Genomic DNA, 23,504 nt, shown 5'->3' on the forward strand with positions numbered 1-23,504 from the left:
ACCATATCTCCAAAAACCAAGCATAAAACAATAATAAGATGTCAATTCAATCTGCAGTTGTCTATGCAGCATCACGTTTCAGCAAAATATACGACGCAGAGTAATATCAAACAGGTTATTTAAAATAGTGTAACTCGTATTTACTTTTAGCCAGGCATTGTATTAGACAGCCGCTGTCTAGAGAGCCTGCTTTCAGTCCAAGATGGCTGCGCAGATGGCGGTAAATTCAGGTATATTTGTGGAAAATATATATTTTAAATTTTGATATAAATGTAAAACTGTAAACCGAATGCAAAAAAAAATGACGGTTTCTATATTGTACACAGACATGTGTATCTATACCTATTTTTGCTTATAAGTGCAAGATCAATCCACCCGGTTTCTTAAGTAGCATGGGCACACTTGTTCGCTATGCCATGTTGATGACCATTGAAGCAGTGTTTATGGGGAGAATAGAATCGAGAGATATGCATTTTTATTACATTTGATATATTCCCCACTATGTCGCCAGAAAGGTCAGAACTGCGGTACTGTGTGATGGAGCAGAGAATGGCGTTGTGCAGTTTGTTCAATGCAGATCACCGCTGTAGGACCTAGATCAGAAACGACGTTGTTTACAAACGAATGTGAAACTGATAAACTAGTGTTCTTATGTCTGACATGGTGATTTGTTTGTTGTTAAATCGTGTTTTTCTTTGGACATATTCTCTGATTTCTGAAACACCTTTTTTGTGGGGTTGGAGGTCACACCGTTTTTTCGTATTTTTGTAAAGGCATAGCAGGAAAACAAATGTTAACAATTCACCAAATACGTACCTATTTACAGACTTACAAGACTTATCATTCTTATAATACCATTCATACAAAATCACTTTTTAGACCTATGTATTCAGTATGGAAGTCCATTTTTGTACAGATTACTATTTTCCCACCAAGCAACTATACAAGTGTTATATGCCTCCAGTCTACACCAGAATGCTTTATTTTTACTTTTTTTTTTTTTACTGGGTCACTGGAGTCTTTTTTCTTAAAGTTTAGCTCCAGGTTGAGATCTGAACTGATGTGCATTGTACCTCTTTCAGGAGCCAGTCTGTGGGGGCCATTCAAGGAGCTATGGGAAACAGTGGTCAGTGCAGTGTGGAGGAGGCAGCCGGAAACAGTCCATCTCTTGGACCTGATGCTCAAAAAACACAAGCCTCACTTCATCTCTCTGTTCAAGAACCCGGTAGGTGTGGGGTTACCACTGTACTAACTGGGAAGTGCAAGGCGTTGTGTACAGTGAGTTTTAGTAGTTTGTTCTAAATAACTATAAATCATCTGTGTTAACTTGTTGACTGTGTTAATTTTTATTTTTATTTATCAGATTGATGAATACATATATGAAATCTTTACAAAGCCCTCTCTGGTCCATGGAAAAGAGATTTAGATCTTTAAATCTCTTGGTATATCTTCCAGTTTATTCTATCGCTATCTGTTCTGTAGTATGTTGACCAAAATCCAACTACGCGTTCTAAATATCTTTGTATGGTTATGTCGTTTTATATTTCTTGCCCGTTTACAGCATATCCATGCACTTTGTTGGCCTTCTTTATTTCTTTCCATAGAAGGAAATATTGATGAGGTCTGCTTTGAAGCTCATGTGCCACAGTAGGATTGCCAGTTGTGTTGTGTGATGGTGTGCTGTGTCTTCTGACAGCCAAAGAGTGCAGAGCAGAGGGACAAGGTGAAGAAGGCAAGTTCAGAAGGCATCTCTGTGCAGGGCCAACAGGGTGCAAGGCTTCTGCCAGAGCAGCTCCTGAATGAGGCCTTCATCCTGAGTGACCTCTTCAACATTGGGGAGCTTGCAGCATTGGAGCTTCTGCTGGCAGGTATGGGCTTAATACAGATGTTTACCAACAAGATGATGGCATTTGCACATTTGATCCCAGATTGTCTTGAAGGAACACAGTCTACTTCAACTAAATGGTTGGGTAGATACAGTGAGGGAAAAAGTATTTGATCCCCTGCTGATTTTGTACGTTTGCCCACTGACAAAGAAATGATCAGTCTATAATTTTAATGGTAGGTGTATTTAAACAGTGAGAGACAGAATAACAACAACAAAATCCAGAAAAACGCATTTCAGAAAAGTTATACATTGATTTGCATGTTAATGAGGGAAATAAGTATTTGACCCCTTCGACTTAGTACTTGGTGGCAAAACCCTTGTTGGCAATCACAGAGGTCAGACGTTTCTTGTAGTTGGCCACCAGGTTTGCACACATCTCAGGAGGGATTTTGTCCCACTCCTCTTTGCAGATCCTCTCCAAGTCATTAAGGTTTCGAGGCTGATGTTTCAACTCGAACCTTCAGCTCCCTCCACAGATTTTCTATGGGATTAAGGTCTTGAGACTGGCTAGGCCACTCCAGGACCTTAATGTGCTTCTTCTTGAGCCACTCCTTTGTTGCCTTGGCTGTGTCTTTTGGGTCATTGTCATGTTGGAATACCCATCCATGACCCATTTTCAATGCCCTGGCTGAGGGAAGGAGGTTCTCACCCAAGATTTGACGGTACATGGCCCCGTCCATCGTCCCTTTGATGCGGTGCAGTTGTCCTGTCCCCTTAGCAGAAAAACACCCCCAAAGCATGATGTTTCCACCTCCATGTTTGACGGTGGGGATGGTGTTCTTGGGGTCATTCCTCCTCCTCCAAACACGGCGAGTTGAGTTGATGCCAAAGAGCTCGATTTTGGTCTCATCTGACCACAACACTTTCACCCAGTTCTCTGAATCATTCAGATGTTCATTGGCAACTTCAGACAGGCCTGTACATGTGCTTTCTTGAGCAGGGGGACCTTGCGGGCGCTGTAGGATTTCAGTCTTTCACGGCGTAGTGTTACCAATTGTTTTCTTGGTGACTATGGTCCCAGCTGCCTTGAGATCATTAACAAGATCCTCCCGTGTAGTTCTGGGCTGATTCCTCACCGTTCTCATGATCATTGAAACTCCACAAGGTGAGATCTTGCATGGAGCCCCAGACCGAGGGAGACTGACAGTTATTTTGTGTTTCTTCCATTTGCGAATAATCGCACCAACTGTTGTCACCTTCTCACCAAGCTGCTGGCGATGGTCTTGTAGCCCATTCCAACCTTGTTTAGGTCTACAGTCTTGTCCCTGACATCCTTGGACAGCTCTTTGGTCTTGGCCATGGTGGAGAGTTTGGAATCTGATTGATTGATTGCCTCTGGCTCCCAGGTGTCTTTTATACAGGTAACTAGCTGAGATTAGGAGCACTCCCTTTAAGAGAGTGCTCCTAATCTCAGCTCGTTACCTGTATAAAAGACAGCTGGGAGCCAGAAATCTTGCTGATTGATAGGGGATCAAATACTTATTTCCCTCATTAACATGCAAATCAATTTATAACTTTTTTGGAATGCGTTTTTCTGGATTTGTTTGTTGTTATTCTGTCTCTCACTGTTAAAATATACCTACCAATAAAATTATAGACTGATCATTTCTTTGTCAGTGGACAAATGTACAAAATCAGCAGGGGATCAAATACTTTTTTCCCTCACTGTACATTGGATTAGTCTGGTGTCCCTTGAACATGAGCCCATAGAGATCAGGTTTGGTTGGTTTGATAGTTAGCTTTATTTGAATCTGATTATTTTCTCTTTTTTGTCAAATCGCCTTTGTGGTTTGCCTCTCAGGAGAGCACCAGCAGCCCTACTTTCCTGGGCTGACCCGAGGGCTGGTGGCCGTGCTCCTGTACTGGGATGGGAAGAGGTGCATTGCCAATTCCCTACGCTCCCTCATCCAGTCACGTCACGGCAAGACCTTCACCCTGGAGCTCAGGTCTGTCCCCATCTCTCATTTATCCTAAACAATTAATTTACAAAACAAAAATCCCAGTATTTGCAGGCTAAACTGAAAGAAATGGCCTCGGTAATACGGGTTTCAAAGAAGCTGATGGATTTTTGTGTGTATTTGCAGCTCTGAGTTGGTGTCCATAACCACACGCTTCACAGACGACCTGATGAATCAGGGAATGACCAACAAGATTCTGAACCTGGTGTCTGAGATCAGCGTCACCAAGGAGTATGAGAAACTGCAAAAAGAGCGAGGTCTTGGCAACGAAAAGCATAGAAAAGAGGTGAGCATAAGCATCTGCTGGTTGTTTGGTTGAAGTTACTTGACAACTTCCTTCTCTAGCCTTAGCTGTAATTTGTAATTCAGCCCAAATATCAGACCAGACAGGTGCCGTGATACCTGTTGAATATTTCCTGCCAGGTGTCTGATATGATTAAGGAGTGCCGCCAGTCACTGGCCGAATGCCTCTTTGCCTGGACCTGCCAGTCACCTCTCAGCAAGGATGACACCCTGGCTCTCATTGGCTACCTGGAGAATGTGACGACGGAAGCAGATGGTTCATTGGACAGCGTCAACCTGGCCCTTGTCATGGCTCTGCTGTACTGTCTGGACATCAGTTTTCTTGAACAGGGTACTGAGGATAGAGAAGGTATGTGTGTATAAAAATGTATAATCTCTTTCTTCTACCAGAGGTCCTTCTAATAATACAATTGCTTTGCTATTGCAATTCTTTTCATACATTCTGATAGTATTTGGAGATATTTTTCATATATATACTTTATCAAAAAGAAGGTATTAGTGTGTTACTCTGAATGTACTGTTCTGCTGTCTCTGTTCCTCAGACTTGATCCAGGCCCTGCCCCTGACAGAACGGCTGTATGTAGCTGCCATTCACAACCGCCTGCTGGACTCCCCTCCCTGGAAGCTACCTGGCCTGCAGGCTGTTGTGCGGCTGTCCTGGGCCTTGGCTCTCCGTGCCCTTTCCCAGCTGCCCCAGGGCACAGGTACCACAACCTCCCTTCTCCTTACTTACACATTTCCAATGATCCATAGGATTGTCGGACCAAAACTCCATGTAGCTGCTGGTTATGGTTGACATTCATTTAATTCAGTTACATAGTACAAAGATCTTAATACATACGTGTTCACAAAACGGGTACAGCAAGTCACATTATCAATACCACTGACAAAATGGTTCACCTTGAAGGAAGAAACAGGTTTTCAGTGTCTGTTTTGTTCCTGGCCCCCCAGCTCTGGTAGAGTTCACTGAAGGGGACGAGACCTTGGCTGATCTGGCCATCACAGACCACGCCTTCCTGTTCATAACTGAAGCCATGCTGGGCTCAGAGGGGTTCAGGCAGGAGGAGTTCTACACCCGCCGGGTCCACTCCCTGCTCACAGACTTCCTAGCCCTCATGCCCATGAAGGTAAGAAGTACATAGAGCCACCTTCCCAATAAAGCCATGAATCGCTCCTGCTCCACTGCTGGCTTTACCAAAAACAGAGGGTTTTAGAACTTAAACCACACAATTATAGTTGAAGGAAGGAATGAAGCAAACTGGTTCAACAGGTGAGTGTGTAGAGGTCCTTGGGATGATGGTGTACGTGTGATTCCAGGTGAAGCAGCTGAAAAACCGTGCAGACGAGGACGCTAGGCTGGTCCATATCAACCTGCAGATGGGCAGTGAGTTGCCGGCTGCCCTGCGCAAAGACCTGGAACACCTCATGATCCTGGTGAGTCCTGACACTTCCACAGAACACACTTTGATCCCAGTGACAATGCTCTTCACTTGAAACTCTCTCACACCCCAGTTTTAATCTGTAGTGGGAGAGAATGTATCTGAGTTGTTTTTGTAGCCACTTCACTTTTGCAGTGGAATTGATATGCGCTGTTGATTTATTGATGCCCTCAGATTGGAGAGTTCTATGGCAAAGATCCCTTTAACCTGGAGCTGGCCCTGGAATACTGGTGCCCTTCCGAGTCCATTCATCACAGCTCCACCCTCACAGGCTCCTATCTGGGGGTCCCACACCAGAGACCACCCCACAAACAGGTGGGCCTGCTACGGCACTTTGTCTGTCCTGCAGCTCTGAGGGGGGCTGATCTGTCACTTCTCCTACCAGTTTGAGGTTCTAAGTGGAGTTATTTTTGTGTTGGAGAGGCATCCGAGTGTTTTACTGGGTTTCTCGTTGTTGCAGGTGGTGTTGTCCAAGTTTGTAAGGCAAATGGGGGAACTCCTGCCCTCCACACTGTACATCCCCTATCTGAGGATGCTGAAGGGTCTGGCCAATGGTCCTCAGTGTGCCCACTACTGCTTCAGCCTTCTCAAAGTCAACGGAGCCCCACATGGTAATTACCTACTGCTCACAATAGGCAGACAGTCCTGAGAGGTCATGTGAGAGAGACTTCAGAAGCTGTACACAGTTTAAATAACTAAATGGTCAAACTAAAAGGTTAGGAAAAGAACTTTAAATCAAGACATAGTCTGCTTCTTCAGAATCAGATTTATGAAGACAAACCTATAACTGAAATACATTGTGTGCAAACCTTACAGCATACATTAGTGTTGACATTTCTATTCTATAACAGTTCTATTGCTAATTGTTATAGTCAAAACACATATGTCCCCAGCTACTGTTTTAGTAACATCTTGCATATAGTACATATGTCCTTCAAAGCCTGTTCTAAGCTTTTCTAGCTGTTGTATAGTGTTTACCCATCCAGAAATATTTAAAAGACACAATTCACAAGACTTAAAGGAAGTTTCTGAAGAGTTTAAGTCATAAGGTTAAAAGTGTGTATGTATACAATATTAATTCTTACTAGGTTATGTAGCTTCTGGATGTCATCACAGCATTAAATATGCCCTTGGCCAAGAGTAGGACTTTTGGTTCCTGTCTGTGAGATTTAAAAATGACTGTAATGCAGTATTTTTGTAGTTCAGAACAGTTCAGAGGCTGTTATCTTTACAGTGGTAGAGGCTTGACTTAAACTACTTAAATAATTGTGTAACCCTCTTTTGCTTGCATAGCAATTCAAATCTGATCCTTGAGTAGGTTAAAAAAAAAAAAAAAAAAAAATTGTTAAGCAGATGTTTTTTTTCTGTTCATATCAGTGGAGAACATCCAGGCAGCAGCAGGCAGTCCAGTGTCCTGGGAGCACTTCTTCCACTCTCTGATGCTTTACCACGAAAATCTGCGGCGGGATTTGCCCAGTGCGGACACCTCACAGTACCGCCACCTGCCAATGAGGGGCATCACACAGCGGGAACTCGACGGACTCACCACCCTACTGCAGCTCACAACCACCATCATCACGTGGGTGTGTAATGACCCTACTCTCCTATTGGTCAGAAGCAACTAGTCGGAGGGTCTTGTTTGTGTCTTTGTAAGAGGAGACTTGAAACTGACAGAAAACTGCATTCCAGTCTCTCCATGTCTTAGATTTCTGGCACATTTGCAAATAATTGCAGTCTGAAATATGGTGAGAGAAGGCTTCAGGGGGGTATAGTTGACTAGGATGTTAATAGTTTACAGTTTAATGAGACAGGAGTCAAATAACCATAGAAACTGATGGGTTAAAAGGATGTATTCTGACTAAATGAAAAATGTGTATTAAATGTAAATGTCTCTACCCTATACAAAATCTCTTCCAAAGACAACTAAGAAATTTGAGTGTAATGAGAGGTGGTGATATGAAATGGGTGCTATACAGTACCTTTAGTCCCCCCATGGCTCCTAAATAACACTACAACATGGAGGCCATGTTAGTACCTGTCTCCTGAGGTTTTATTCGTAGGCCTTCAGGTTACAGAGAGAAAGTGGAGTGTATGTGTGTGATGCCTGTGTGTGTTTTCAGAGTGAGAATGCCCGGCTGGCGCTGTGTGAGCACCCCCAGTGGACGCCCGTGGTGGTCATGCTGGGCCTCCTTCAGTGCAGCATCCAACCGGTCCTGAAGGCTGAGCTGCTACACTGCCTGGCCGCTTTTGGAAAATCACCTGAGATTGCTGCCTCCCTGTGGCAGTCGCTGGAATATACACAGGTTCTGAAAATTTAATCCAGATGAAACAGAGAAGCAGAATGATGTTAAACAATGTGTGTATCAGTATATACAGTGAGGGAAAAAAGTATTTGATCCCCTGCTGATTTTGTACGTTTGCCCACTGACAAAGAAATGATCAGTCTATAATTTTAATGGTAATGGTAGTAGTATGGTGGTTTAATGGTATTTTAACAGTGAGACACAGAATAACAACAAAAAAATCCAGAAAAACGCATTTCAAAATAGTTATAAATTGATTTGCATGTTAATGATGGAAATAAGTATTTGATCCCCTATCAGTCAGCAAGATTTCTGGCTCTCAGGTGTCTTTTATACAGGTAACGAGCTGAGATTAGGAGCACTCTCTTAAAGGGAGTATTCCTAATCTCAGCTCGTTACCTGTATAAAAGACACCTGTCCACAGAAGCAATCAATCAATCAGATTCCAAACTCTCCACCATGGCCAAGACCAAAGAGCTGTCCAAGGATGTCAGGGACAAGATTGTAGACCTAAACAAGGCTGGAATGGGCTACAAGACCATCGCCAAGCAGCTTGGTGAGAAGGTGACAACAGTTGGTGCGATGAGGAATCAGCCCAGAACTACACGGGAGGATCTTGTTAATGATCTCAAGGCAGCTGGGACCATAGTCACCAAGAAAACAACACACTACGCTGTGAAGGACTGAAATCCTGCAGCGCCCGCAAGGTCCCCCTGCTCAAGAAAGCACATGTACAGGCCCGTCTGAAGTTTGCCACTGAACATCTGAATGATTCAGAGGAGAACTGGGTGAAAGTGTTGTGGTCAGATGAGACCAAAATCGAGCTCTTTGGCATCAACTCAACTCGCCGTGTTTGGAGGAGGAGGAATGACCCCAAGAACACCATCCCCACCATCAAACATGGAGGTGGAAACATTATGCTTTGGGGGTGTTTTTCTGCTAAGGGGACAGGACAACTGCACCGCATCAAAGGGACGATGGACGGGGCCATGTACCGTCAAATCTTGGGTGAGAACCTCCTTCCCTCAGCCAGGGCATTGAAAATTGGTCATGGATGGGTATTCCAACATGACAATGACCCAAAACACACAGCCAAGGCAACAAAGGAGTGGCTCAAGAAGAAGCACATTAAGGTCCTGGAGTGGCCTAGCCAGTCTCAAGACCTTAATCCCATAGACAATCTGTGGAGGGAGCTGAAGGTTCGAGTTGCCGAACGTCAGCCTCGAAACCTTAATGACTTGGAGAGGATCTGCAAAGAGGAGTGGGACAAAATCCCTCCTGAGATGTGTGCAAACCTGGTGGCCAACTACAAGAAACGTCTGACCTCTGTGATTGCCAACAAGGGTTTTGCCACCAAGTACTAAGTCGAAGGGGTCAAATACTGATTTCCCTCATTAACATGCAAATCAATGTATAACTTTTTTGAAATCTGTTTTTCTGGATTTTTTTGTTGTTATTCTGTCTCACTGTTTAAATACACCTACCATTAAAATTATAGACTGATCATTTATTTGTCAGTGGGCAAACGTACAAAATCAGCAGGGGATCAAATACTTTTTTCCCTCACTGTATGCTGTAAATTAACAATCCCGAATAGCTAAACTGCTTGGAAAGCATGTTGGGCCCTATAGCCCTGAGATTAGAATAGGTTACAATCTGGGCTGGACTCATTATGTGCCATCTGTGAGTTTGAATTGTTCTTAGTCCATTAAATGCCATATGTCTGCTGTTTTGTCTTCATCTCTAATCTTATTTCTGTATCTTTGATTTGTAAAATTGTTGAAAACCAGCTCCAGACAGACCAATCCCTTTCACCACCTTTTTCCACAATTGAGTTATTCTCCAGGAATAAGACCATCAGTCTGTGTCTTCCTGGGGAAAGGTAACCCTGTTTGACTGAGCTGTGCACATGTTACAACCACAGATCAAATAACCCTCCAACTTGTGGAGAGCCATAGTTAAAGTTGTTTGTACCTGTTCTCAGATCCTGCAGACAGTCAAAGCACCGGGACAGCGCCAGGCTCTGGGGATTGAAGTAAGGACTTGTTCTATTGTAACGTCTCATCACTGTTTTTCTGTATTTCAAACACCCATACATGGTAGACAGACAGAACTTATTGATTTTGTTTTAATGTGTAAAGCCATAGTTCTAAAAGTTCTAAAATCTACAAAAAATTGGCAGGCAGCTTTGCAAGTTTAGCAGGGGGAGGTGTCAAATTAGATTGTCACAAGTTTAGTCACGACACAAGCTGTACTATTTTTAAGAGACTGAAGTCTGTCGCTTAAATTATTTCCCATCATGTGCGTTACTGTGTTCCTCAGGTGGAGCTGAACGAGATTGAGTCACGATGTGAGGAGTATCCCCTGACGCGGGCCTTCTGTCACCTGATCAGCACTCTGGTGGAGAGCTCCTTCCCTACCAACCTAGGAGCGGGGCTGCGGCCGCCCGGCTTTGAGCCTTATCTGTCCTTTCTGCGTGATGTCGTCTTCCTGCCTTTCCCCACCAGGGCCTACCACCGTGCTGCTGAGAAGGTATGTCTTGTGTGATTGAGCAAATTAGAGGTAAACGTGTGCTGGCTTATTACTAACAGAGTGGATGTGTCGCTGGTTGTGTCCCGCAGTGGGAGGTGGCCGAGGCGGTGCTCGAAGTGTTCCACAAGCTGCTGAGAGACTACGAGCCCCAGCCCAGCGATTTTGTGCAGGAAGTAGTGGAGCTGCAAGGTAAGAACTTAATACACATATATATATATATATATATATATATATATATATATATATATATATATATATATATATATATATATATAATATAATTAAATTTATCCATGGACCTGCTCAAGTTGCTTCTTGAAGAATCCTAGTCAAGTTGGTAAGTTGGCTTTAAATCTCACTGCTTTTTCATAGTATGGTGCTCTGAATACATAATTCCTCTGTTTGTTTAAAGGAGAACAAGTCCCGGCGAACAAGCCTCCTGGCTACACTTTGATGTTCCACCTATTGAATGACTCTCCCATGTTCACCCTGTGCCTCAGTCTGCTAGAGGAAGGAGTAAAGCAGCTGGATACCTACGCCCCGTTCCCAGGTAACTGCACTGTTATCTTTGTCTCTGAGTGATGACGAAAAAACATTAGACCTTGTTAGTCTGTATACTATATTGTATGTATTATTAATAAGATTAAATCTTGCTTATAATCAGTTTGAGCTTTTCCTTTCCTGCACTGAGCTCTGTGCTGATTGTTGCCCTCCTTTCCTGACTGGCTGTGCCTGGTGTGTGGTAGGTAAGAAGCACCTGGAGGGGGCTGTGCTGCATTGCCTGTGCCTGCTGGACCTGACCCTGCAGAAGGAGATGCTGTTCATGGACCTGTTGAGGGAGAGCCAGGCCTCGCTCATCGTCACTCCCCTGGAGCAGCTCCTACAGGGCGTCAGTGCCCAGAGCCGCAAGGCTGACCACGTGGTCAACATTGCCAGGTGGGATTTCTGTCACATCTGTGGTCTTTCACACATCCCTGTCCCAGGTCACAGTCTAGCCATTATACTTTAATAAATAAGTAGGACTCCCACATCAGAGTTGAAACTATTTTTTGTTCTCCCGGCCCTCTTGTGAACTAATGTGACCTGCCAACAGATCTTGCGGCCCAGCTGTAGTGACAAGAACAGTGGCATGTATCATTTGTAGGTGAAAAACATGGTGTTTTACTGTGGTCATTTATTTGCAGCTAAAGATTCACATCAGAAATAGAACAAGTCTTTATCAATCAATATTTCTGTCCCGGACCATAACTATTTAACATCTTCCTTCACATTCATGTTGTGCTGTAAGCTAAATGGGTAGGTGCTTTGCCTTAGGAGTTACATTATCGTCTCTTTTTTTCAAAGATACCTGTACCATGGCAACTCCAACCCAGATGTGGCTTATGAAAGTGCCAAGATCCTGCGCTGCATCGCTCGCTACCCCAACATCCAGGCCAGGTTGGTGGGGGACTTTACCCATGACCAGGTAAGCAAGGAGCTTTGAAACGGTGTCCCTGACCTCATCAGCGACAACATTCAGTACTCTATGTGGTACATCATCCTGAATAAGTTTTTATTTAGATTAGATGTTGCATCAGAATGTCTTTGCAGATTAAGACTTAATATTATTTTTGCATCACATTATTCTATAGTCCCTGCAGAAAAAAGTAAATAAAATGTATGCGTTTTCCATAAAAACAAATATGGTGTCATCTTGCCCCCTAGTCTGTGAGTGAGAAGCTGATGACAGGGTTTGTCGAGTGTCTGGACAATGAGGAAGCAGAGGAGAGTGGACAGGAGGGAGATGGTGAGTAACCGTCACTTTGATGCCCCAAGCAGACAGTGGTTGTAAGTAAAAAGACGGATGATTGAAACATTTCTCACATATTTCCACTGGACAAAAATGTAAATGCAACTGAATCAATTTCAAAGATTTTACAGAGTTACAGATCATATTCTTCGGTTGTGCAAACCCACAGTTTCTCAGCTGTCCAGGTGGCTGTTCTCAGAGAATCCCACAGGTGAAGAAGCAGGATGTGGAGTCCTGGGCTGGTGTGGTGACACGTGGTCTGTGTTCGTGAGGCTGGTTTGATTCTCAACACCTGAGACAGCCGTGGCATTCTGTTGTGTGGCCTTTTATTGTCCCCAGCACAAGGTGCACCTGTGTAATGATCATGCTGTTTAATCAGCTTCTAGATACTACACACCTGTCAGCTGTACAAAATGCTCACTAACAGGGATGTAAACAATGTGTGGTGCACACAATTTGAGAGAGAAAATTCCTGGGATCTTTTAACTCATGAAACATGGGACCAACACTTTACACATTGCGCTTATATTTTTGTTCAGTATACATTTTGTAGTTCATGATTCTGGAGCAAATGCTTCTTATTTCTAAATACAATAAAAAGTTACACTATACAGAGATATTAATTGCTCTGTAGAAACATTGGCAATCACCTTTGGAAACGCACTTTAATATATGGTGCTTATTAGCTGGTATCATTTGGAATATCCAAAGCAGAGATTTCGCCCATTCATTTACTGGATCTCACCTTTTTCTCTGACCACCTGATGTCTTGTCTGTGAGGGGGGGAAAAGTACATTAAAATCTGTGTATGCAACAGAAATACATCTTTACAAGGATTGATTATAAAATATGAAACTTGCACAAATACATACTTGAATTCCCTTGCCTATGTAGGATAGGTGGATCACATTTAAAACATGCCGTTCTTACAGACTCAGACCCAGAGCGGAGACTAGGCCGCATCCGTCACGAGACTCAGATCCACATCCTCAACCTCCTCATTACCTCCCTGGAACTGAAGTCCCCCAACCTGGCCCTTTACCTGCTGGGCTACGAGCTGAAGAAGCCTGTTTCAACTACCAACCTTCAGGACCCAGGTAGAGCTCTCACACCAGGATGTAGATCTCAGTACTTGCTATAGCAAGTTATATAAAAAGTGAATTCCATATTGATCTGAAATGAAGTTGCTGTTTAACTGTGTGAGATGAATCTCCTGGTCTGTAAGCATTGCCTGTGTCTGTGTGTCCTGTGCAGGAGTGCTGGGCTGCCCACGGACCTGCCTGCATGCCATCCTCAGCCTGCTGCAGAAGGGCAGCGAGTGCCGCTCTGGACCGGTCCTGATGCACAAGGCCCCGCAACTGACAGAGCTCTGCTATCAGGTACCGTTCTCACCCATCCTAAAACACTGTATAATGGTACTGCTTTTTTGACCTTTATGTTTGAATAATGATTTTCTCAGTTTAATTAAATTAAGGAACTGAGGAAACCGGTGAAAATGTGGCCTCTGTAGTGAAGCTGTTTGACAGTGATTGTGTCTGTTGTTTTCATGTACAGGTGATCTACCAGCTGTGCGCCTGCTCTGACACCTCTGGTCCTACTATGCGCTACCTGAGAACCAGCGAGGACTTCCTCTACACCCATCTACAGCACCTGCCTTTCACCATTCAGGGTACGTACGGCAGCCTCTACTTTCCGAGCACAAGTTTTTCTTCCTTTCCTTTTTTTCTGTTCTTGAAACAAAGGGGGTCATGGGCTTTTACATTTGCAACAATACAATTAAAAGGGCCACTGGAGTATAGGCTCAATAAAATGTATAATACAACATATGGGGCAGAAGAACTATTGGACACATTCAAATGTTTTTTTAAATTTACTTTAATTATATTAATGTAAAGTTAATTGTTAAGCATATGCCACTTCACCTTCCCAAGGCCTTATTTCATAGGCACATTGAATGAACAATTTTTCCTTTACATGAATGTCTATGTAAATAGGGGTGTTTTCAGATTTGGGGTAACGAACAATTAACGAATACCTCAGGGGAGATTTATTTTGTTAAAGTGAAGTGGTCACTTGGCAGCAGTCCTGGAGCTAACTGCCTTTACTTCTCTCTCCTCAGGTCACAAGATTTCTGCTCTCAACCAGATGTCCTGGCTTATGAAGACCACAGCCATTGAACTGCGTGTCACGTCTCTGAATCGACAGCGCTCTCACACACAGCGCTTACTCAACCTCCTGCTGGATGACCAGCCTCACAGAGCACACATGGGTACACCTCGGTTGACACGTCTTCTTTCCTCTTCCAGTGGTGCACACACCCATATTCACTCCCTAACTTATTTGTATGGACACGGAAAAAAACACACACGCACCCCTAAAGCATCCACTGTAATGTTATATCTACAGACACAAACACTGACTCTACTTCCCATTGTCAAGAGATACAAAATGCCAACACACCTTCACCAAAAATAATGTGATTCCATGGAATAACAATGTGGTCCTAGTAGTATTTTCTAGTTTTGTTTAGTTTGATTTATTTTTATATTGTAACGTTGGAGGATAAGAGTCAAATTTTCTCTGTTCATTTGATTAATTTACTAATTGATTAATGCTGTTAACCACAGCATACAATAAGTACCTAAAACCCGTACCTAATCTAATAGAAGATCTCAGGAGGGAAATGGTCTTTCTTTTTACAATATCTTTATTTACAGAATATGATGAACATTTTCTGCAGTTTAAACTAAACTCTTCAAGCATCACTGTTTCATACTGTTTCTCCCATTTGCAGGTGATGGGGAAGCTGGGATGGAAGAGGAAACTCGATCAGTCAGTGGCTTCCTACATTTTGATTCTGTTTCCAAAGGTGATTTTTTCATTATTTTTTATATTCTCTGGTGGTGAATATTTCCGTTTTCTACTTGAATGTCTGCTGCTTGTATTATTATTATTATTATTAGTATTATTATTATTATTAGTTTATTTATAAATGGGTGTCAATATTTTAAACCTACAAACATGTTCATGGAATGCAGATTGTTACCATTGCAGATATAAGGTTCCACCTTCCATCAAGCCCTACATTCAAATAATTATTTGAAAGTGTGGGGTTAATCCTTTTCTCTGATGCAAATTTCAATTCAACACAAAATCTCTTCATGTCAAAGAAAACTGTAAAGATGGCTCTTTGAGAAGTTAATATGACGGTCTCGGCTACAGCTTGAAAACCTGTCTTCAGACAAGAAATACTGCAGCTAAACCCTGAAGATGTTAACATAATGGGTTCTTCCCTCTACTTTGCTGAAACTCTGCTTTCTCTCCCTCTAACTCTTTGGTTCTCAGTCCGTCGGAAGCTCCTCAGTGTTCTGGATGCCATTGATTTCAGTCAGGAGGTCCCAGAGCTCCTTCAGTTGGACTTCTTTGACCGAGCTCAGATAGAACAGGTTATCTCCAACTGCGAACACACTAATGAGCATGGCCAGACAGTCTGCAACGTCAAGGTGCGCATCTTCCTGTACTAATTTTTGTGCTGAAAATAGAGTCTCGGGTTAATTCCATTTTACAAGACAGAACACTGAAAATGACCATTGTGGGCCTCGCTCACTCAATTTTAATTTGACAAAGCACTTTTCAAAATTGTCTTGTCTGTCCCCCCCAAATTGACTGATGTTCCACTGTTTCTTGTTTGATGGGCAGCTGCTGCACAGAGTGCTAGTGGCAGAAGTTAATGCTCTTCAGGGAATTGCAGCCATTGGACAGAGGCCATTACTCATGGAGGTGAGTCCCACTCATATTGGTTTAACAGGTTTTGAAATCAATCTGATACTGGATAAAATTAGGATTTCATATTTTCTCACAGATTCCATAAACAGAACATTTGCTTAAGCTAAGGAAATCAAGGGTGTAACTTGGCATTCAGTACAGAACACCATACATCTTATGTGGTTTAGATCAAGCTTTTTAAATTAAATCCCCAATCCATACTCTGCAGATTTTATGCATTTTGGAGTGCTAACCAAAATCCATACATGGTCCTTGTCCCTGTGTAGATAATTTCAGATCAGATGGAGTTCTATCTTTGTGTTCCTCACTCATGTGTCATCCTCTTGTCAGGAGGTGAACTCCATCCTGCAGCACGTTGTGGAGAGGAACCGGGTACGGCAGAGCCTCAGCGCCAAGAGGCACGCCTTACAGTCCTGGCGTAACCTGGTGGAGACCACACTGACTGCCTGCCCCCAGGACCTCATTCCTGCGGAGGACCGGCAGCTCATCATTAGGGACCTGATGCTGGACCTGCATGACAAGGTAGGGCTACAAGAACGCTGTCCCTGCATTGTTGATATTGTTCCTGTTAATGCATGCACAAAGTTTTTTACATTTTGAACACACTGCCTGAGATCCACAGTGGCTGCGCTTTGTCCAGTAGCTGTACTGTTCTTCTGTTGCTGTAATCACCTTTCTGTCTGTGACTGGGGTCCATCTCTGCCCTCAGGTGTTATCTGAAGACGCGTCTGAGGAGCTGATGCCCGTGGTGGCCGGGGCAGTGTTCACCCTCACTGCTCACCTCAGCCAGTCGGTCCTGTCGGAGCAGCAGCAGGGGGCAGGTTCAGAGGGCGTCGCCTCTTCCGGCTTTGCTTCCATAGCCAACTCTGCCCTTCACCTCATCCTGAGGAAGCTGCTGGACTTCATCCTGTGTACTGGTGAGTCTGCTCTCTCACTGCAGGTCCCTGAGGGTCAGAAGCCCACCAGATGTTTTCTTAAAGTATGACCTTTAAACCGTGGAAGATTGGTTCAGTACCATGATAAAAGCATGTGTAATGAAAACCTCGATATCTTAGTGTGAAGTCAAAGGTCTCCAGGTGTCCCAAAACTCTTGGATTTAGTAGTGTTTGAACACTAGAACCACCAGTTTTAGTCATAATTAGAACCAGAGCTTAAAAGTATTCATACGTGTTTTTAATGTATGAAGTGTACTTTTATAAAAGACAGAAACAAATATTTATTGCAACGAACTACCACATGAAATGTATTTTTGAATTAATGTAATTATCAATTGCTATATGTATGGCCAGATGAAGAATATGATGAAATATTTCCACTAACACATGGAAAGCAACAGGGCTGTGATATCTTCAGGCTGAGGATTGATGTATTTCCTATGTTTGTGTTTTCTTGCAGGTGGAGGGTTCCAGCGCTTGCGTGCCCACCTCTACGGCTCTCTCCTGTATTACCTGCAGATTGCACAGAAGCCAGAGGAACCAGACACCCTTCAGACAGGTACCACTCCTTAAAGCACATCAGATTGAAGCTCTGTAAATGCGGTAGTATAAAAACTCTCAAATGTACTCCAATAGGATCCTTGCTGCGTGTAGATGAGTTCGTGTGACTGGTTGGCTTATCTTTTCTCCTAGCGGGCACGTCCATGTGGGAACGTCTGACCGCTCCCGAGGACGCCTTCTCCAAGCTGCAGAGGGAGAACCTTTCCATCATCGAGAGCTATGGCACCGCACTCATGGAGGTGGTCTGCCGAGATGCCTGCGACGGACACGAGATCGGACGGGTGAGTTCATCCCAGAACATACAGAGTGTTGCCGTCGCAAAGCATTTTAAAGCATCAGTGCATTACCGGCGGAGCCAGTATTTGGAGGAAGAAAGGAGAACATCATCATGCTGATGATGATGAAGGGAAGTCACATGTAGTGTCCAAGTGGACTCCTCACTGACATTTTCTCTCTCTCTCGACAGATGCTGGCCTTGGCTGTGTTGGACCGGGTGATCTCCATTGACAAGCAGTGCCAGTGGCTGCTGTACATGTCCAACAGCGGGTACCTGCGGGTGCTGGTGGAGAGCCTACGGCAGGACGACCTAGCGCTGCAGAGCCTGCTGAGCCCCCAGCCCCCCCTGCTCAAACCCCTCTACATCTACGAGTCCAAGATGGTGAGAGTGCTGAGAAGTGCAGTATAGCCCAGGATCATGTTTTCATTCAGCATTGATCTCTATTAAAGTTCAATACCGCCCATATAAATATAGTATAACGATATGTCCTTTGATACCATATATATTCAACTTTTCAACTACCTATAGATTAAATGATTCATAGGGCACATCATTGAGTTGTTTCCTTTTGAAATAAAAAAAAACATGGTTGATGTTTGATAGATCTGACCCAATATAATCTACAGTTTAGTCGGATATTACCAACACATTTTTATTCGGTGTGACTTGGGGTCAGAAATCTATGAGGCTCACTGGCTGCTGTTTCTCCCTGGTGTAGGCTTTCCTCACACGGGTTGCGAAGACAGGCCAGGGGGCCGTGGAGCTCCTGCGCTGTGGACTGGTGGCTCAGCTGGTGGAATGTCAGGTGTATGACATGCTCCCAGAGACCGACACACACAGGTGAGCCTATAAACCTGCTGCCCTCAACTTTCAACCACTGCCTGAAGACAAACTTGTTTGATCTGGAACAAGTGAATGGACAAAAAGGGAGAAATGGAGAAAGAAAACGCTGTCAGGGGTTGAAGAATAGCATATTTCAGATTAACACATTTCTAGAACATTATTATTAGAATGTTTTCTGCAGTTTGTTTTTTGCTGCAAGAGGAATGTTACCAAGTGTCCTTTGTTTTGTGTATTAACGGTTAACTAAAGGTTAATCTGTTTCTGATCCCATGTGACTCCTGGGATTTGTGAACCTCACCAGCACAAGCCATAACCTCCTTACTTTTGAAGCAGTGGATGTGCTCTTAAGAAAGCATTGGACCTCTCTTCACAGGGTGTTTGGACAGAGGGACCCTTCTGGCTTTATCCCAAGCCCCCTTGATCGCTATAGACAGATCCTCCTCCCTGCCCTACGCCTGTTCCAGGTCATCCTGACCTCAAGCACCGCCCATCACCAGCAGGGGGCAGCGCAGGTACTGACACTCATCCTCATTACTACTTTTACAAGAACAAACTAGGGTAATGTGGAAGAACAATCATCTTCAATCAGGTTGGAACGTTAGTTGCAATGCCTTTAATACACGCAGCGTGGAGAGGAACAGTGAATCAAGAAGATCCCTAAGTTGCTCTGCCTTCATTTTAACAGTCAGAGCTTTTATACACAAAAATCAAAGAGCTGGTTATAATCAGAAAGTCATTACTATGTTATCTTAAAAGTTAGCTAAGCAGAATATATATCATTATAGGACAGAGTTCACAGATCAACACATGGATTAGGGAGCAGGCACTTCAATCATACTGTTTGACATTGCCTCCAAGATTCTCATCGTAAATAACAAACCGAAATCAAGCTTCCTTCTGGCCTGACCTTCTAGCTTGTTCTTATCTTTCTTAAGTATACAAGAAAGAAAAACAGGTATTAGAAAAGAATTTCTAACTTTCCTTCCACAGTATCTAATCTGTGTATTACATGAATAAGTTTTTAATTTCTTTTCATTGTATTTGGTCTCTCTCCTTCTCTGCAGGTGCTGCAGTGGCTGATTGTCCACTCTGACACCATCCATTCCATCCTGCGCTGCCAGGACATGAGCATGGGCTCTCTGCAGGAGCTCTCTCTGCTCACAGGCATCATCAGCAAGACCGCCCTGCCAGGTAAAGAACACTGTGTCTATTAACACTACATGTGTGTATCCTGGTGTGGTTCTTTAATATGTAGTAGAACACACATTACAGAAAACCATCCGAACTTAACGCGTTGATGCCGTGTGTGTTTCAGGAGTGGTGGAGCTGGGGCAAGATGTGAACAGCTCCTCCTTGCTGGAGCTTGAAGGTCACATTGGCAGATTACAGGTTAGTAACTTGAAGTTGCTGTTTTTGAACAGGACTGCTTGAATAAAGGTCCCACACACAAAGGCTCACAATCTGTATATATCCAACCCCATAGAAGATGAACTCTTGTACGTGTACCAAAATGTGAACTGTCTGGCACCCTTCCTCTATTCACAATCCAAGCCCAAAGAACTAATGCTAGAGGACATGATGTGGCTTCCATGGACAGAGCTTCATGTTCTCAGGCACCTGGCGAGGAAACCTTTCAATAATAAAGCCCAGGTCCACCCCAGCAATCTCTGCCCTATATGGTCCAGTTTGCATTGTGGGGGTTCGCTTGTGTCTGCTCTCCTGATCTGTGTGTTGTGTGTCTGTCTGTGCAGAGGCAGTGCCTGTCTCTGCTCACCCGGTTCACAGGGTCGGAGCGGCTGCGCCAGATGAAACTGGCGGAGGAGAGTGTGGCGCAGGGCGACACTGTGGACCGCAGGGAGGAGATGGAGGTTGCTGTCCAGCAGGTAAGACGCGTACACCCAGCACCAGCCATTGTTATTGAATGTTTAATTTCATTGCCCATTTCCCAGTTCTGAAGTGCATTTCAGTGTTTTGTCTTGTAGCTTTAAAAATGCCGCTTCCTGCCTCACTATTGCAGATCTGTGCCAATGTGATGGAGTACTGCCAGGCGCTGCTGCTGCAGAGCTCCCCACAGGCCCAGTTCAGCATCTGTCTCTTCAGCCCCTCGGTGACGGAGCCCACCGGCCGAGAGGGACCCAGACCAGGTCAGCCTCCCACCCCGTACATGACCTCACAGAGGAACAGTAGTCACTCACAGACGGCAGTGAGGTGGACAGAATTGGAGTAGCCATGTCATAAAAACAGTCTCTCCCTGCTCCCATCTTGTTCACTTTGCATAAGACCATATTTAAATGACTGTTCTTTTTTTAATCTAGTTTATTCAAATGCACCAGAGCACATCTGTGACTCGGTTTCTCATGAAGCAGGTGTATCAGTCCAGGTCAATGTGGGATTCCATGTAACCGTATATAGTGAAAACAGGTTAATCAAGCCATCGTGGCTCCTTTGTATTCTATCATCTGCACGATCCTACACATAACCTTTTAACATAGTCAATGGCAGCAGGTACTAAAATGTCTGTAGTGCCATTATAATTGAGTGTTTTCCCAAACTCCTCTCTCGCTCCCTTGTCTAGACCTCCCAGTCACTGGGGCGCCCTACTCCCGAGTCCCCAGTCTGGGTCTCATTGTCTATCTGCTCAAGCAAAGCGCCACAGATTTCCTCTGCTTCTACGAGAGCCACCGGCAGAGCGTCAGCAAATTACAGGGCGTGGAGCACCTGCCCCCGGAGGAGGTCAAAGAGGTACGGCTCTCCACCCCCACAGGACCCTGTACGGCCCAGACAGTGTGGGACAAATAAAGTTGCCCATAAAATTTAAATTTCTGATGAAACTGTTGCAAAATTGGTAATCGCCTCAATGCAGTGTTGCAGTGAAGTCATTATGTCCAGTTAAGCATTGAATCTTTCACTGAAGGTGCAGTTTTCTTCTTGCACTCAGTGCTTGTCGTGTCTTGCTCATATCAGCTATGCCAGTCTCTGCTGTCCATCTCCACTGGGGTGGACAAAATCTCCTCGGCGCAAAGAAACATCCTGACCAAGCGACGCCTGGTGAAACACATCAACAACCGCGCCAAACTGCTCTCCCTCTGCTCCTGTATCCTTTTGCAAAGACCATAAGCAATAATTTGGGTTCTGGACATTAACCTGACTAGTTATTTGATGGGTAGATGAACCAGCAATTTCTTACAAGCAGTAATCATTAATATATGATAGTTTGCATGTATATAGCACCTTTCATCCCATTTCATCCTATAGCACTTTATAGGTAACAGGGGGCTCCATTGAAACTGTGATGCACGGCAGCCATTTTGTGCCAATAGCTCACCACACTGCAGATAATCTGGAAAAATGTGTTATTAGGCCAGTTAAACTATAGTGGAGTTTTTATGTTGAGATTGAGAGCCTAATTTGCATTTTTGACAATTTTAAGTGGTTTTATTTTCCCATAGCAACCAAACCTATAGGCCGAAGAAACACAAATTTTTCAAATGCAAAATGAAGTAATATAACAAGTCTTGGAGGTCCCTATGAGAGTATCACAATGCTAATGGATTAGTAAAGTCATTGTCATATGAAAAAAAGATTTAAGGAAATTCCTTTACTAATTGTGTCCTTCAGACATTATTGAGACATGCCTGTTTGTGCTTTGGCGCCATCTAGAGTATTACCTGCTTCATTGCACCCCGTCTGATACCCGGGATTCCTTGCTGCCAGTGGGTCACTCCTTTAGATCCAGACATCCAGATGGTAAGAAACCACGATCTCCTTCCTCCGTTTAGTAGAACAAAACAAAGGACTTCTTGTCAGCATATTAACAAAAGAGTAAATCAACTAAAGATTGTGTAAATGTATAGTTTTTCCTTGCATTTCACTACTATTTATCAGGTACTTTCTTATATTTTTTCCCCCCCTCTTATTTCATCCAGATTCTTTCGGTTTATTGAAAAACAGCGATATGCGCAGTCTGGGTTTGTCCCGCGTTACCCAACAGGATCTGGAGCAGGTAAAGAATAAGCACCATTCAACTGTACTGACATCTGCATCACAGTGATGTGGATTTGACTTTGGTTCCATAACAGGAAACCTTGCAGTTGGACTTCAAATCTGTAATTGTCTTTGACCTGCTTTGGTTTCAGCTGCAGAATGACGTGGCGGTCAGTTTTGGGGAATCCCTGCAAAGAAAGCTCCTGGACGTGGAGGGGCTGTACTGCCAGGTGCGCTCAAGATACACCTTCATCCAGGCGCTGGTGAGGCGCATCCGAGGCCTGCTGAGGACCTCAAAGAGTTAACGGGGTGCCAGCCACGCCACTGGAACCACCCGCGCCCCTTCAAACTGAAGCTCCCTCCTTTAGAGAGAACCGTCAATAACTGCTATTTTGTATCTGTTTTAAGAGATTCAAAGATTTATAAAAGCTTTTTTTGTTGTTTTTGCTAATGTGATAATAAAATGAACTTTTTTAAGATCACCTCAGAGGATTGTCTTCAATATTTGCCACCATAGCATGTGCAGTGCAGGCTTGGATACAGAAAATGTACAAAGCAGGTGTTTGTTGTTGATGTATAAATTAAAATCATACATTTGATCTAAGAGATCATCAGATGAAGGGGGGCATAATTTTTTGTTAAATCTACCACACACATCCATATACACTGAGTAATTTGCAAGTGCATTTCTGGTTTCAAATTAAATTCTTCCACCTGCCAAGAGGTTGAATAAGAGACATTTTGTTCTTTTATCTGCTGAGATCTCTTATCTGACCTCTTTGTTTTGATGAATTTAAGGAACAGGTTTAGGCATTATAGAAGTTAGTCAATTTGAGAGATCAATTTAAAAAGGAAATGTTAATTTTTAGTATTTAAAAAAAAGTACAGTGAAAGCTCTTGCATCTT

The 23,504-nt window shown here is 43.7% G+C and overlaps 1 protein-coding gene across 1 annotated transcript; it reads left to right on the plus strand.

Annotated features, from left to right (window-relative positions):
- The first annotated feature begins 163 nt into the window (after positions 1 to 163).
- On the plus strand, positions 164 to 23,080 carry nup205 (nucleoporin 205). Its single transcript, XM_066724588.1, has 43 exons — positions 164 to 230; positions 1,083 to 1,225; positions 1,697 to 1,868; positions 3,690 to 3,834; positions 3,973 to 4,132; positions 4,270 to 4,498; positions 4,692 to 4,853; positions 5,101 to 5,276; positions 5,467 to 5,583; positions 5,763 to 5,903; positions 6,049 to 6,199; positions 6,966 to 7,171; positions 7,709 to 7,891; positions 9,876 to 9,926; positions 10,214 to 10,423; positions 10,513 to 10,612; positions 10,836 to 10,973; positions 11,170 to 11,359; positions 11,768 to 11,888; positions 12,128 to 12,209; positions 13,145 to 13,309; positions 13,467 to 13,591; positions 13,767 to 13,881; positions 14,332 to 14,481; positions 15,007 to 15,081; positions 15,558 to 15,715; positions 15,912 to 15,992; positions 16,329 to 16,520; positions 16,708 to 16,915; positions 17,394 to 17,492; positions 17,627 to 17,775; positions 17,961 to 18,152; positions 18,490 to 18,611; positions 18,988 to 19,126; positions 19,679 to 19,805; positions 19,930 to 20,003; positions 20,366 to 20,497; positions 20,632 to 20,758; positions 21,190 to 21,356; positions 21,579 to 21,708; positions 22,233 to 22,361; positions 22,541 to 22,617; positions 22,751 to 23,080. Exons 1-43 carry the CDS (start codon positions 203 to 205, stop codon positions 22,901 to 22,903), a joined length of 5,991 nt encoding a protein of 1,996 aa, XP_066580685.1. The 5' UTR covers positions 164 to 202; the 3' UTR covers positions 22,904 to 23,080.
- Positions 23,081 to 23,504: the final 424 nt, after the last annotated feature.

Source organism: Amia ocellicauda, chromosome 15, assembly GCF_036373705.1.
Source record: "Amia ocellicauda isolate fAmiCal2 chromosome 15, fAmiCal2.hap1, whole genome shotgun sequence".
Taxonomy (NCBI): Eukaryota; Metazoa; Chordata; class Actinopteri; order Amiiformes; family Amiidae; genus Amia; species Amia ocellicauda.

What these genes read in the sequence shown, in the direction of transcription:
- nup205 (XM_066724588.1), top strand. Translation starts at nt 203, where the DNA reads ATGGCTGCGCAGATGGCGGTAAATTCAG. An exon ending in ACCTTCACCCTGGAGCTCAG is followed by an intron (nt 3,835 to 3,972) that starts GTCTGTCCCCAT and finishes GTGTATTTGCAG; the next exon opens with CTCTGAGTTGGTGTCCATAA. An exon ending in GGGTACTGAGGATAGAGAAG is followed by an intron (nt 4,499 to 4,691) that starts GTATGTGTGTAT and finishes TCTGTTCCTCAG; the next exon opens with ACTTGATCCAGGCCCTGCCC.